At 37.4% G+C, this 15,500-nt stretch overlaps 1 protein-coding gene across 7 annotated transcripts in view; it reads right to left on the bottom strand.

Annotated features, from left to right (window-relative positions):
* PTPRB (protein tyrosine phosphatase receptor type B) overlaps window positions 1-15,500 on the bottom strand; it is a 110,357-nt gene that overhangs the window by 58,731 nt on the left and 36,126 nt on the right. For 5 of the 7 annotated variants that reach the window (XR_004965917.1, XR_004965918.1, XM_036298465.1 and 2 more), the window contains 6 exons: window positions 14,995-15,270; window positions 13,851-14,108; window positions 11,753-12,016; window positions 9,787-10,056; window positions 6,499-6,759; window positions 1,153-1,419 (listed from right to left, as the gene is read on the bottom strand). Coding sequence is in view for 5 of the 7 variants with exons in the window: in XM_036298465.1 (XP_036154358.1) it covers window positions 1,153-1,419; window positions 6,499-6,759; window positions 9,787-10,056; window positions 11,753-12,016; window positions 13,851-14,108; window positions 14,995-15,270 (1,596 nt within the window). In the remaining 2 variants the exon portion in view is untranslated. The remainder of the gene's footprint in view (window positions 1-1,152; window positions 1,420-6,498; window positions 6,760-9,786; window positions 10,057-11,752; window positions 12,017-13,850; window positions 14,109-14,994; window positions 15,271-15,500) is intronic. The other 2 variants (XM_036298468.1, XM_036298467.1) reach the window with 2 other exon arrangements.

Here is a 15,500-nt window from a genome sequence, read left to right as displayed (position 1 = left end):
ATAATGATGACTGAGTGAAATGGTAAAGAATGCAATAGCTTTTCTAGAAAGCTTAGACTTGAGCATAGCTTTGATCTCATTGCAATGAATTTATTTATTCCTGGGGAGTCTAATAACTAACACAACCAGAGGTGGGTTTTTTCTCTCTCTTTGCAAAGCATTTCCTGCCCTCTAGTGGCAAAAACAAACAAACCTAGAATCCTCTCTTGGAATCAACAAGTCTGGCGATTGGACCAGCTGTGGTCAGAAAGAGCTATTGTGGTGAGAACAGCCTTTCTGATGTCAACCATAATCGTTGGCTTATTTTAATTGGGCTGAGTGCCACAGACATTCACTGAGAGCTTACGATCTTCCAAGTGTACAAAATGGAAAAGATGTGGATACCCTTCAGAAGTTCCCTGGCTAGAAGTAGTTTGCAAATTAATAACTGTGGTATTGTGTCAGAAATTAGTGCATAGTAAATAGTATTGCCCTTGATGGCTATCATAATAAAGTCCTATAGTATATACAAATTGCATGACTGTTTTCATCATCAGTTGATTAACTTCAGCTAAATATCTATATATATAAAAGCCTAAGTGACCATTAAGACTAGTCAACCGAACGACCGGTTGACTGGTCACTATGACACGCACTAACCACCAGGGGGCAGATGCTCAATGCAGGAGCTACCCTCTGGTGATCAGTGTGCTCCCACAGCTAACCTCCCATGGCCAGCCAACCTCCTGCAGCACCTCCCCCTGCCAGCTAAGCCCGATTGGCCCTGATTGGGACTGGGCGAGACAGCCCCAATTGCCAGCCAGGCCGAGGCACCCACCTGTGCACAAATTCATGCACCAGGCCTCTAGTTTTCATATAACTGTCAATATCAATTCATCATGTATAATGGATGAGATTTGGCATCAAATGACTATCATGGCATCACAAAGGTTTTTCTGAGTTCTGTCACTTATTGGAGATTTTTAGAAAATTGAGAATTCGCTGTCTCCGACCCTCATTCCCCCCGCCCTCCTGGAAGAGCATTTCATTCCTGGAAGAGCAACATCTACCTTCTGGATGGTACCAAGACTTGGCTTTTAGGAAGATCAGAAATTAAACTGTCTATAGAATGTTTTAAAAATGCAACTCTGGAGGTCCATGTGCTCTTCTTACCTGTCCTTCCTTCCACCACCACTTGTCGGGAAGAGATCCCTCCGCTTACTGTTGTTACCACCACGGAGTAGAGACTGCCTGATTTGAGGGAGTGGAAGCTGTATGTGCTAGTCTCACTGGAGACACTTTCATTTTTGATGACCACATTTTCATGGATGAGTAAGACTTGGTAGAACTCTATGTCTCCTGCTGCCTGGGTCCAGTTAGTAAATAGGCTGCTGGTTGTCCCTTGGTTGGCCACATGCAAGTCAGTCACTTGGGCAGGCACTAAAACACAGTAGACAGAAAGAGGAAAAAAGAGATGACACTTAGTCACCCTAAGGAAGTGTAATAAAAATAAGTAAAATATGGAGACAGTTTTGAAGATATATATATATATATATATATATATATATATATATATATATATATATATGTATATATAATTTGTTATAGGCTCTCAGCTCTATTTCCTGTGGCATATGGCAAACTACTCCCCCACAGAGACTCTACTATTATGGAAAAGCTGCCTATGTGGGAAATCAAAATTATTTTGGATCCAAAGATGAGATGACATCATGCCTATTAAACAGTTTTGATTTAAAACTTTCAATAATGAAAGGCTGCTGCTTTTGAAGATTGCTTACTTAATGTGATATTTATCTGCCCTTATCCCATTAAAACTGAAAGACACACCATCTACCTGAGCTGATAGCTGTTGTGGCTGGTATTGGGAAATCCCTTCAACCTGATGATTAGGTTGTAGTTTAGAAAACTGGTTAATTCTTTACTTGCACATTCTCAGGAGAAATTTTATTAGTATACATGAAAATGTTACAATAATATAAATTATACTGTCATATAATAATAATACCTACTGAGTGTCTGCTGTGTGCCAGTTATGGGCTCTATGCTTTATAGAGATTATATTGTGTGATACTCAAAATTCTATTAAGTTCATTTTATTATTCCCTTTCCTGAGGAGGAAACCAAAGACCATAAAATGTAAGTAATTTAGTCTGAATTACAGTGTTAGCAAATAATTTGGGGTTCAAATCCTGATCTGTCTAACCTGTGAACCTGAGCTCTTTTCCTAATTGGTACCTACTGTGATTTCTAGTCTATCCATTGACAAATCTTTCACACAAATCTTGAAGTTGGCACTTAATCAACATACATCTTCTCTGTGCCTCTTCCCTGAATTATGATAATCAAAGCAATTGACCCTGGCACAACTCTTCTCAGGATTCTTTGACTTTTGGATTCAGATACAAACATATTTATTAAACAATATTATTTTGGACAAAGATGGTCAAAAGGTACAAATTTCCAGTTACGAGATAAACAAATACTAGGAAAGTACAATATGAATGCGATAGCTAACACTGCTATATAATATATAGGAAGTTTGATGAGAGTAAATTCTATGAGTTCTCATCACAAGGAGAATATATTTTTCCTTTGTATTATATCTACAGAAGAAGATGGATGTTAGCTGAACTTATTGTGGTAAACACTTCATAATATATGTAAATCAATCCATCACACTATACGCCATAAACTTAGTAATGTATACCAATTATTTTTCAATAAAGCTGGAAAAACATTAATAAACAAGATCAGAAAATCCCATTTTAATTCCAAATTTCATGTGTAAAGCAAAGGAATTAATATGTCAAAACAACTTTGAAAAAGAAGAACAAGAATGGAGGACTAACATCATCTAATGTCAAGACTTACTAGAAAGCGACAGTAATGAAGACAGTGTGATACTGGCAAAAGGACAGACACATAGATCAATAAAACAGAATTGAGAGTCCAGAAATAGAACAACACATGTATAGTCAATTGATTTTTTTACAGAGATTCAAGGGCAATTAAGTAGAAAAAAGACAGTCTTTTAATAAATAGGGCTGAAATTATTAGATGTTCATATGCAAAAAATTAAACATTGACCTGTATCTCACACACATATAAAATTTAACTCAAAAGAAATTACATATCTAAATTTAAAACCTAAAACTATAAAAAATTTTAGGAGAAAATCTTTGTGACTTTATCTTAAGCAAAGCAAAAATTTCTTAGATATGATATCAAAAGCATGATCTATGAAAAAAACCTTATAAATTAGACATGAAAATAAAAAATGTATATTCTGTAAAATACACTAATAAATTAATGAAAAGACAAACCACAGACTGGGGGAGAACATTTCAATGCATATTTCTGATCATGGGCTTATATCTGGAATAAAGAATTCTCAAAACTCAATTATAAGAAATAAATATGGACAAAATATTTGAAAATATCTTCCTCCCCAAAGAAGATAAATGGATGGTAAATAAGCGTATGAAAAGATGCTCAAAACCATTAGTTATCAGGGAAAGGCAAATTGAAAACATGAGATATCACTACATACTTATTAGAATGGCTAACATTTTTAAAAAAAACATCTGCTGAGGATAAGGAGGAACTGGAAATCTCATACATTGTTAGTGGGGCTGTAAAATTTTACAACCACATTGGAAAACAGTTGCTTACAAAGTTAAACATATACTTACCATATGATCCAGCACTATAAGTGGTAGGTTTATTTATTTATTTATTTTTAAAATATATTTCCTTATTGATTTCAGAGAGGAAGGGAGAAGGAGCAAGAGATAGAAACATCAATGATGAGAGAGAATCACTGATTGGCTGCCTCCTGCACACCCCCTACTGGGGATCGAGCCCACAACCCAGGCATGTGTTCTTGGCCAGAATCGAACCTGGGACCCTTCAGTCCACAGGCTGACGCTCTATCTACTGAGCCAAGCCAGCTAGGGCAGTGGTAGGTTTAATTAAAATGATTCTAAGTCTAAAACAATGTCTTGGACTTCCAGACAGGATGATGACCCCCCCGCCCCCCCCTTCCCCCCGCAATCAACACAACTACATGTAGTGAATAAAACACAAAGATGTAAATGCATAAATGAGTTGTCAAGAATGTAAGGAATTCTCAGAGATCTAAAAGTAAGTTATAAAGAGGTAACTGGCTAACTGAAGTAGACTTTCATCCTGAAGTCATGTTTTAAACATACATTTAAGCTTTGACTTTATAGCTTTGTAGGATCTATAAAATAGGAGACAAAGTGTAGGACTTTCCCAGGCTGAGGAACTTTGTAAGTAACATTAGAATCCTGAAATACTGCATTATAAGTGTAAATAAAATAAATATTCCTTTTTTACTCTCCACATCACCCCAACCTCCTTAACAGTGGATGGAAAAGAAAAATTTTCCTCTGAGAATTCATAACCTCAAGACAGCGTCAGTAAACTTGCAACTTAAATTCATAAGACCTGGATGATCAAAAAATCTCAAGGTAACAATTTAGATTAAAATAGGTCTGGGTTGATAGTAGTCCTGTGTACCCGAAAGAATCAAATGAAAAGAAAGTTCTTTTTGAAACCCATTTTCAAACAAGGCATCAAAGAGTTCCCACAGAATAAAATCCTAAGGTATGTGAGTTTACAGTAAAAAAGTCACAAATATTTAAGGAAGTAAAGTGCCATGATCAAAACGCAACAAACCCAATAGGCAACAGAAGTGCACTTCTGAAGATTTCAAATAATTATCAGATATAAAATGTAAAATAAAAAGTGTTAATAAGCTTATAGCAATAAAGGAAGATAATGGAAATATGACTAAAGAGAATCAAAGAAAATGTTTAAAAGTGAAAAACATATCAATTATTAAAACTTAATGGGTTGACTTAAAAATAGTTTAGAAAGAAACACAGAAAGAATTAATGAACTAAAACAAAGAGCTTAGGAAATTAACCAGATTACAGCCCAGAAAGCAAGTACATGAAAAAAAAATATTCTAAAATACCAGTATATGTATGTGTGTGTGTGTGTGTATATATATATATATATATATATATATATATATATATATATATATTGCAAGTTTACTGACGCTGTCTTGAGGTTATGAATTCTCAGAGGAAAATTTTTCTTTTCCATCCACTGTTAAGGAGGTTGGGGTGATGTGGAGAGTAAAAAGGAAATATTTATTTTATTTACACTTAGAATGCAGTATTTCAGGATTCTAATGTTACTTACAAAGTTCTAGAATACTAGTAGGAGACACAGAGGGGGAATGGAGAAGAGGCAAAAGCAATATTAGAGAGTTAATAGATGAGAATTTCCAGGACTGATGAAAGATACTAATCTGCAAATACAGAAATCCCAATAATCTTAAGCAAGGATAAACAAAAAGTCTGTACTTAGATCATTACTGTGAACAGCAGAACACCAAAGGCCAAGAGCAGATCTTAAAAGCAATCATAGAAAACAGATTACACATAGAGAAATAAAAATTAGATTGACAGCTAACTTTTTAATGTCAACAATAAATTTCAGAAAGATTCAAATAATACCTTTAATGTACTGAAAGAAAATAACTTTCAGCAAAATTATAACCCAGGGAAAATATTTTTCAAAGTTGAGAACTATATAAAGACATACCCAGAAAAACAAAAGTGTAGAGAGTTTGTCAGTAAACATCTCAGTAAAGACATTTGAAGAATGTTCTCTAAGATGAAGAAATGTAATACAAGATGGAATTTGAGATACAGGAGGAAAAGATGAAGAAAAATTTGGTAAATTGGTGGGTCAATCCAAGGATACAATAATTACATTTTTTTGTGAGGTTAAAAAAGAAGAGAGAAATAAAATACAGGACAACAATAGTATATAAATTGGAAAGGGATGTCTTTGATGATGACCTTGTTTCCTATTTCACTTAGAAAATGAGAGTTATCAAAAGATAACTGCTACCACTACATCTATTTACTGTATCTGCACCCATATACTCTCTTTCTCCCATTTGACTCTCAAGTTTTACTACTCATGTCATTTCCAAAGCCTATTCTTTCACTGATGCTATAGATCCCAATACTTCTTGCTTATTCATAGAATAATTGCAACAATTCTTCCCTTTCTCTGTATAGCCTCACCATTCCTCTTTCTTCTAAAATATGTTGTCCTTTATTCTATCATTAAAAAATAATCCTCCTTTCAAACATACTTTCTCTTTCAGATGCTGCCCTATTTCTCTGCTTTCCTTTGCAGCAAAACTCCTTGAAATGTTGTTCTCTGCTCTGTTTTAATTTTAGCAAAATAAGCTCAAAGTAAAACAAAACAGGAACTATTAAAGACAAGAGCTGAAATTAGTAAAAATAAAAAAAAAACCAAAAAACCAGAAAGGATCCATAAATCAATTCCCAGTACATAAAAGGCATTTAGTGAACATTTATAAGTTGAGTGTTAAACAATTCAGCAGACAGGATACTTCTAAAGCCTAAAGTTTATAAAGAATATTACCTGTTCTTCCTTTCGTTGAAGATGAATTTTTTAAGTCTCCACTAATACTGGTGACAGTAGCTACGTATTTTCGTCCAGGCACCAGGTCAGTAAAAGTGAATTCTTTGGCTTCTTTGGGGAGTGACTTGTGGATGAGCAAGAGGTTTCTGTCCGCTAGTGAAATGATGTATTTTTCCCATTCTGCAACAGGGGTCTGCCACATGATGCCCAGTGAGGTTTCATTGGCATGTTTGACACGAAGCTGGAGAACAGCCATGGGGACTGAGAAAAAGCAATGGAGACTTGGGTCACTGACTGACTCAGAAACACTCACATATTCTTTAGAGCTGTTTTCTCCCATCCACAGAAGTATTCCAATTCAGCATTTCTTTTCTGAATGCTTATGAAAAAATGAAAACTCATTACAAGATATTTCTTTATATAACAAACAGAAATAAGGATTTAAAATAATACTATTGGAAAATATGGGGTCTCTCATTTTTGGCCACATAATACTTTATGAGTGCTTATGTCTTCATATGTATGCTATGATATGAAAATATTTCATTGGATCTTGTCATCCACAAAACCACAGAGGGAGATCCATGTTTGAGTACTTTGGGAGGATTAGGAGTGTCTGTTGCCTCCCTAGCTTGGAAAGACAAAGTGATTTTCCCCTTCATTTCGAAGGTAGGAACACTGATGTGTTCATGAAAGGGAGAGTAATAATAATAAAGCTGGTAACTAATAATAATAATAATAATAATAATAATAATAATAATAATATTTGATTAAAGACTCCAAATATCCAAATAACTGAAATTTCTTCCACTTTTTATTATTAAAACTTCTAGGAGACATTGTGAAGAGTAAAGTGCTAATCCATAAAACAGAATCAAGTGTGCAAAATTATATTGTGAATTTTCTGTCCACCAAAGACATTTTCTGTCATCTCCTGTGAAAACAATGCCTTCTTCTAGAATCCCTCTTGAAGGACCAGCCTGAGTCTCTACTTGAAGTGTCCCTCCATTCAGAAATATGTACATGGTAATTTGCTTGATTTGTTTCTTTTTTTCATCACAGATTTGCTTGTAAGCAGACAACGTACCACGAACATTCCTCTCTATTAATGAAAACTTTTCGATGTTGGGGTCCATGCTTTCAAACTTTGTAAGAGCTTGTTGAAGTTGGCAAGGCTTCTGTTAAACCATTCGCTTGAATTTACTTGGGGGTTCTCTTTCTTCTCCTGGTTTCCTTTTTTCTCACTCCTTCATCTATGTGTTCCTGCTCCAGTTCCAATAACTCATTAGTCACTTCCTCAGGAAGCACCTCTGGGAGCTCAACAGCATCCTCATCCACGCCCAGGTTAAAGTTGATTGCCACCTCAAACACAGCTTTGTTGATTTTTACAACCTCCTCACCCTTGGCAAATCCTTTGAAGTCATGGACAAACCTCTTGAATTTCTTCTTTCAGATGCCATTCATACACTCCTTGGTGATATCACCCCAAGCCGAAGCAAGGCTCTTGATGAAGACATAGATGTTGAGTCCTTCAAGAATTGCATCGGTGTTTTCTGTGTCTTCCTCAGCTACAGCAGTAGCCGGGGCGGGGGTGGGGGGTGAGGGGTGGGGGTAGGGATGGGGGAGTCCTCCCCAGGCCCTTCAAAGCTCCTATGACTCCTTGGTCTATTCGTTGGATCAAAGAGGTGGTGTTGATATGGGAAGAAGATCACCAATAAAAGGAAGATATCCAGAAGCATTACCAACAATAAGCAAAATCTTGAAAGGTATGTTATTCTCCAAACATAGCAATTCAGAAAGGCATTCTGGAAGAGGATGCACACTGGCAGTGTGTGCCTATTGGTATGCTTGAAGGTCCCGTGACTCTCACTGTGCTAGATCACAAAGGGTTTTCAATTTGTAGCCTGCAACATTGTTCCCATGGAAGAATAATAGTCCTGAAAAGCCTTGAAACCTGGCACTGACGTGGCCTCCTTATGGATAAAAGTCCTTTTAGATATCTGTTTCCAGAATAGGGAGGTTTCATTTTTATTGAATATTTGGTTTGGAAAGTAATTTCCTCCACAATCAGCTTATCTAGAGTTTCCAAACATGCTTCTACCTTCACATTGGCACTCGCAGACTCACCAGTTACATTCACATTATGTAATGAATAATGATTCTTGAATCGTTTAAATCACACAGAGCTAGCAGGAAATTCAACATCATAGTCGGGTCCAGCCTTTACTTCCAACGTTGCAAACAGACATTTTCCTTTGGCCGTGATTGTCATGGTGCTAAAAGAGATATGCTTCTGTGTCTGGTCTTCCATCCAGGTCATTAGAAGTTTCTCCATGTCTGATATAGGCCCTTCTCAAATTTTTGTGAGTCTTGCCTCTTTCAATGGAACAGATCCTTTAACAGCTTCCATCACCTTATTCTTGTTCTTCAGGATGATAGCTATGGTGGAATGGGACATGCCTGACTGATGAGCAATAACCATCATTGATTTTCCACCTTCGCAGTCCTTAATCACTTCAATTTCATTTCCAGGTCAATCTCTCTATGTGGCCTCTTACTGGCAACATTAGCTGTGGATTTTATACACTTAGGAGGCATGATGAACAAAACAACACAAGATTAAATTTAGCACAGAACAAATAATACAGTAAACATGAGATGTTTGAGGTTGCTTCTGCTGTAACATGACATACTGTTTTACAGCAACCTTTTTTTAATAAGTAGAAAGAGTGCACTCTAAAATAATGTTCACATTATGTAATGATATAAAAATGTACGAATAGGTAACAGTATAGTCAATATACAAGTCAGTAACATAGTAGTAAATATATACATCAGTAATACAGTCTTTTATTATCAAGTAGCATGTACTGCACATAACGGTATATGCTATGCTTTGACATGACTAGCAGAGCAGGTTTGTTACACCAGCATTACTGCAAACACGTGAGTAATGCATTGAGCTGTGATGTCACAATGTTTATGACACCACTAGGTCATAGGACTTTTTAGCTTCATTATAATCTTCTGAGACCACTGTTGTATATGCTGTTCGTCACTGACCAAAATGTTGTTATGCGGCTCATGACTGTATAAAATAATAGTGTTACTAGTGGAAGGGATTTCTAATGTTCTTATTTGACAAAATTAAACATTAGTAACCCTATTTCAGTCTGAAAATATGTAACATCTAAAACTCAGAAAATGACATTGACAGCTACCTGGGTTACTTGGTAAAGGGACCAAATTAAAATTCCATCAGTCATTAGCACCTTGATACTTGCTTACCTGTCCTGCCTTGGCAACGCTTAGAGTTCTTCAGATTTCCACTCTCAACAGTGACTTCTACCTCATACTGTCTTCCCGGTATGAGCCCTATGTCATCTATGACATAATGTGTTTCTTCCTTTCCCACGGTGATGTTGAGCAGCACCAAGGAATCATTGAAGAGCAGGATACGGTACTGCTCCCAGTCTCCAGCAGGGGGCGACCAGCTCACTACGAGGGACCTCACGGAACCATTGCTGTTTGCCTCCAGGTGCCCAACTTTCTCTGGAACTAAATGGTGAAATGATGTCAAAAAGGAGACACTAAAAACCAGAAATAAGGATACTTATTCACTCTTCATGGGCAACAGGAGATATGAGACTTAATATCTGCAACTCATACCATTTCTATCCCCACCTGATGTTCGTGGATTGCAAATGAGTGTTTTCTTTCCTCACTATGAAGACAGTTGACACTCCAGAAATGTATGCCCGACTCACTTTAGTAGTATATCAGTAATGCGATCTTCTGCAATACTGTTCATTAATAACCTACTAATATGAACACTGTTTGCACACCAGTTCTAGAGACAATATTGATGTTGCATCTAATGACCGCGACATTGATGGATATGGCATTTTTTTGAAAAGACTGCATGTTGTGGTCATAAAATATTCCTCTTTCAGTTGAAAAACACTAATCTTGCAATACAGCTCTGATTTTTTTCCTTTGCTCAAAAACATTCACGGTCTCTCCATTAACTGCAGAACAAACCAAGTCCTTGGTGTGGCATTTGCAGTTCTCTACCACAATATGCCTCCATATCCTTCCAGTCTCCTGACTTCTCCTGCAGCCTCTCCCTCCTGCCCCACCCTCTGCAATGCTGGCCTCCAGGAGCTTGCTCTGCAGACGTGTACGTCTCCTGGACTCTTCTGCCTTTGCTTATGTCGTCCCTCCCACCTCAAATCCCCTTCCCTTATTTCTCTTCAGGAAGTCTTTACTGCTCTTCTAAAAGAAATGTTTGTTCTCTTGTCTCTCTGGACATATGGTTCTTACTTGGGGTCTCTAACAACACAGAGAATGGACTCTGGAATCAGACAGCCTGATTTCAACTCCAGCCACACTATTTACTGGCTGATGACTATGGACAAGTAATCTGTAAAACTGTGATAATAATAGGACCTTTCTTGTGAGAACTAAATGAAATAATGGCGTAAAGTCAGTGCCTGACACATGGAAATAGCAACACAATAATCATTATTAAAATGTACTGCAGTATTTTTATTTTGTGTGGGTATGTTCTACATCTGCGTGATTAGAACATAACTTCCTTAAGAACAAGGGGGTCAGCGAGTAAATATTTCAGGCTTTGCGGACCATTATGGTCTTTGTCTCGTATTTTTCTTTCTGTGTTTTTTGTAAACCCTTAAAAATGTAATAACCACTCAGCGTGGGGCTATACAAAAACAGGTTATAGGCTATATTTGGCAGAAGGATATAGTTGGCTGAACCCTGCCATTTTAACAAATCCCAAAGCTCATGCTACAATAATTTACACATAGAAGGCCCTGGGTAAATGTTTGGTGACTTCAATTAATAAAATAATTTAGTAAAAATATGGTTAAGTGCTAACTGGCCCTTATTATAAATGCTGATTAGAAATATTTCATTTATTAGTATCAATGCGAATGCATTTTTGCTACTTAAGTGGTGTGATGTGAAATAGCACAGGGCAGAGCCAGTTATGTAAATCAGGCAGGAATCGATCCAAACACATTTGCTTAAATAACTCAGATAAATGCAATTAACCCTCTGCTTTACTCTGTATGTGGGGCCTGACCACAGACACCCTCAATTATGTAGAGTCTACATAATTGGTCTACATAATATACTTCCCCAGGTTAGGGAAGGAATTTTCCTTCTCCTCTTCTAAGATGGATCAGAGACTGATTTGAGCAACCAAGAAATATTCTGGGGCCAGCCTCACCTGTTCTGCCCACTGCCATCTTCTGAGCAGACAGTTCGCCAGAGACACAGCTGATGGTAACTTGATAAAGTCGTCCAGGGGTTAAGCCTTTAAATTGGGTTTCTGTAACCTGGGGTGCTAATGTTCTGGAGTCTGTGATGGTCCCTTGGTGAGACAGCGTGATGTTGTAGGAATCCACATTTCCAGGAGGTCTCTGCCACTTGACTTTTAGGGAGGTCAAAGTGCCATCATTTGTCACCTTCAGATTTGAGACTTCTGTGGGGGCTAATTAGGAAGAAAGGATAAGTGACTTTAACTAAGATAGCTTACCAGTCTTGGGCCTAAATTTTGACCTGAATTTTATTTTTATTTTTTTAAATATATTTTTATTGATTTCAGAGAAGAAAGGAGAGGGAGAAAGAGATAGAAACATCAATGATGAGAATCATTAATTGACTGCCTCCTGCATGCCTCCTACTGGGGATCGAGCCTGCAACCCCGGGCATGTGCCTTTGACAGGAATTGAACCTGGGACCCTTTGGTCCGCAGGCCGACGCTCTATCCACTGAGCCAAAACAGCTAGGGCTGACCTGAATTTTAATCTTGACAAGCCACACTCCCTGCACAGAAGAAAATGACATCTTCATGAGGCAAATATAATACTGCAAAACCAAAGAAAGGCTATTTGGCTGGTGGAAAGAGCACCAATGTGGCAGTAGGAGTTTGAATTCTGGCTCCGACTGAGTTGAGTTGGCTGGGCGGCCCTGGGCAGCTCTGCCCATCTCACTGGGCCTAGGAGTCCTATTGGTAAATGAGCACTTGGTCAAAGAGGTCGTCATCTGCCTAATTTCTCCCCTTCTTTATGTATCTAATAATAGCAAGTACATAATAGATGGGTCAACTGATTGGCTAAAACAAAATTTTGTGTGCTAAAAATACTTTATTTTTCATTTTAAAGGATGATAAAATTAAAGCTTAAGAGTCGTGTCAATGACTCACTGATCCTGAAATTAAAATTATATCTTGTTCTCCTTCTACTCCTCCTCCTCAAAAAAAATAAAAAAAGTTTTGTCATTATTTCATCAATGGAAAATGATCACAAAGGAGAGATATTTTGGTGAATAAGTTTTCTACCTCTTGCTCATGCTGTATTTTGGGGCTTCGTTAATGGCATAATATAAATTAACAACACTTCATTAAAAGAATGATTTTGAAAAATCAGTTAGAAGCGTAATTTGCTCTTGATATACATAAACAATTCTTAAGGTATATGGTATATCTTTGTTGGGAATGTCTCTACATCTTTGAGATGTGATATGAAAGGTATATGTAAATGTATGGTATCCAAGTACATTCCCACAGGCCTCTGAAAGTTCCAGAAACTCTCATTAGAATCATTTTTAAGGCACTACATATCTGAGTTTATGTTAAAATCAGATACTTTCCCAAGAGATTGTATTTATGAACTCATTAGAAGATTAGAATCTACTAAAATGTAAGTTCCATGAGGGCAAAGGCTCTGTCTCTTTTGGGTGTTGTTATATTCTCAATGCCTAACATAGAGTTCACACCCAAACAATATTGAATGAATGAATTAGTGTGTGTGTGTGTGTGTGTGTGTGTGTGTGTGTGTGTGTGAATTATTCATTAAAACAGCACACATCAGTTTATCGGGCTATATTAGGCTGTGAGACAGGTCCTGGGGTTCTGGGTCTCAGGGCATGTTTTGTTTGGCAGAGCTTTGGGGAAATGGCTGTTTCACAGGAGTGGGTCTTCACGTAGTGCTGAGAAAAGTACCCTGGTTGATGGTGAGTGAAGTCACAAAGGCAGTGGCATCCTGTTTAAGAGAAGGGAGACTGGCATACTGAAATGAGAAGCTGGGACTCTATCAGTAATTAACCTGCTACTTCAGAATGCTGCCAAGGGCTAGTCTATACTTTAGAATAAAGGGAACTCCTCTTTTTCTAATCAGAAAAGTGGATACATATTAAGGGCCTTCTATGACATATGAATTTCAATTTGTCCTATATTATCATTATTCTAGTCAATCATAAGCCTTGTTTATTAAACATTTCCTTGATTTGCACATCATTCTTATTCAGCTAGCTGGGGCACTTACTTGTCCTGGCCAGTTTCCACTTTCGGTTTTGCAGCCCTGAAGCCTCAGTTACAATGGTGAGGTTGTAGAGGTGGCCAGATGTCAGTCCATGAAAAGTGTAGGAAGTAGCATATTTGTCCACAACAACGTTATGAACTAGGATCCCTTTATCCATTAGTATCAGCTGGTATCTTTCCACATTCCCAGAGCCATGGGACCAGGAAATCAGGAGAGAATTCGTTTTTGCTGAAATACCAATATCTTTCACCGGGGATGGCACTAATGGGATAAAATGCATTTGCAAAGTGTCATTCATAACTTCCTTGTAGAAGACATAGACGCATTTAATTCAAAATTGCACATTCATTTATGTTTCTCTGTACATCTAACTTGTGTGGTAAGTAATGAAAACAGCACTTTTGAGATTTCACCAGAACCTAGATTCATGCTCTTTTCAAAGTCCACAGCCTAAAGCTACATCATAGTTTATCTGTTTGTCTCTCCAACTTCATATAGTGATTCTGTAGTTTTGCCCATGAAGTATGATGTGGCATCGCAGCAAAGGGAAAAAGAAAAAGTAAAGAACTAAAGGAGAGGAAAAATGGGAAGAGAGCAATAAAGCAGGAGAGAAAACGAGGCGAGAGTGAATGATAAGAAAGATAGCCCCGTGTGGAAGGAGATGGTGAGATATCATTGATCTTAGGGTGTCTGGGTGCAAGCAAAGACTTGTTCCAAGCATGGGGATCTTTAGAAAACATCATGACTTGATGTGATGAGAAGAATATACAAAGGAGGAAAACAGTTAACAAATTAGTTTTATGGCACAAACTCGGAAAATGTTGTTGTCTAAGATTTGAGTTAGAAGGGCCATTAGGAAACACTTCGTTATTTTGTAGAAAACTCTAGACCCAGAGAAATGCCATGATGTGTTCAAAATAACCCAGCAAGTTAGCAGCACAGCCACACCTCCTTATTTTCGGTCTAGTCTTTCCATTCTATCACACAACATTGTTGCATGTTGTATGTATGTATGTATGTATGTATGTATGTATGTATTGTGTACCTATCTTTGATGTGGGAGCATTCTTACTTCCATTTCTTGAACTTAATACAATGTGAAAGGAGCATAGACTATTAATTACCCAACTACCTGTAATCTTCTTACCTGTTGATCCATTGATATGAATTGTAGAGGACCGTTTATTTCCAGAAACAGCTGTGATGGCAATATTGTATTTACTACCAGCAGTAAGGTTAGAAAATGCATATTCATTCCATGAAGTACTCTCCTGAATTTGGGCCTCCTGCATCTTTTGGTGACCATCAAGTAACTGCACCTCATACCAGGTGACTCTTCCGGAAGAAGGAGTCCACCCAACGTGCAGGCTGGTTGAAGTAGTCTTCTCTTTACTGATCTCAAACCTAGCAGGAGGCAAAGGGTCTGCAAGGCAAAAACCAAGAAAGAGAAGGTGGCATGAAGACTCCTGCAAAACGTGCTTACCTTGCTATAATCCAGATTCATTGTTCTTAAAACATCTGCTGCCCATGAACAAACCAGCATTTTACTCCACTTCCGAACTTACCATTTAATTTAAAAAAAGAAACCCACTCAGCTACTAGTCATATAAACTCCTTTTTCTAATAAAACTTTTTGGTTGAGACAATTCTGTT

The sequence above is a fragment of the Myotis myotis genome, unplaced genomic scaffold, assembly GCF_014108235.1.
Source record: "Myotis myotis isolate mMyoMyo1 unplaced genomic scaffold, mMyoMyo1.p scaffold_m19_p_3, whole genome shotgun sequence".
Classification (NCBI taxonomy): Eukaryota; Metazoa; Chordata; class Mammalia; order Chiroptera; family Vespertilionidae; genus Myotis; species Myotis myotis.
The sequence above is the reverse complement of the archived record's forward strand: the minus strand, read 5'-3'. Positions and strand labels throughout refer to the sequence as shown.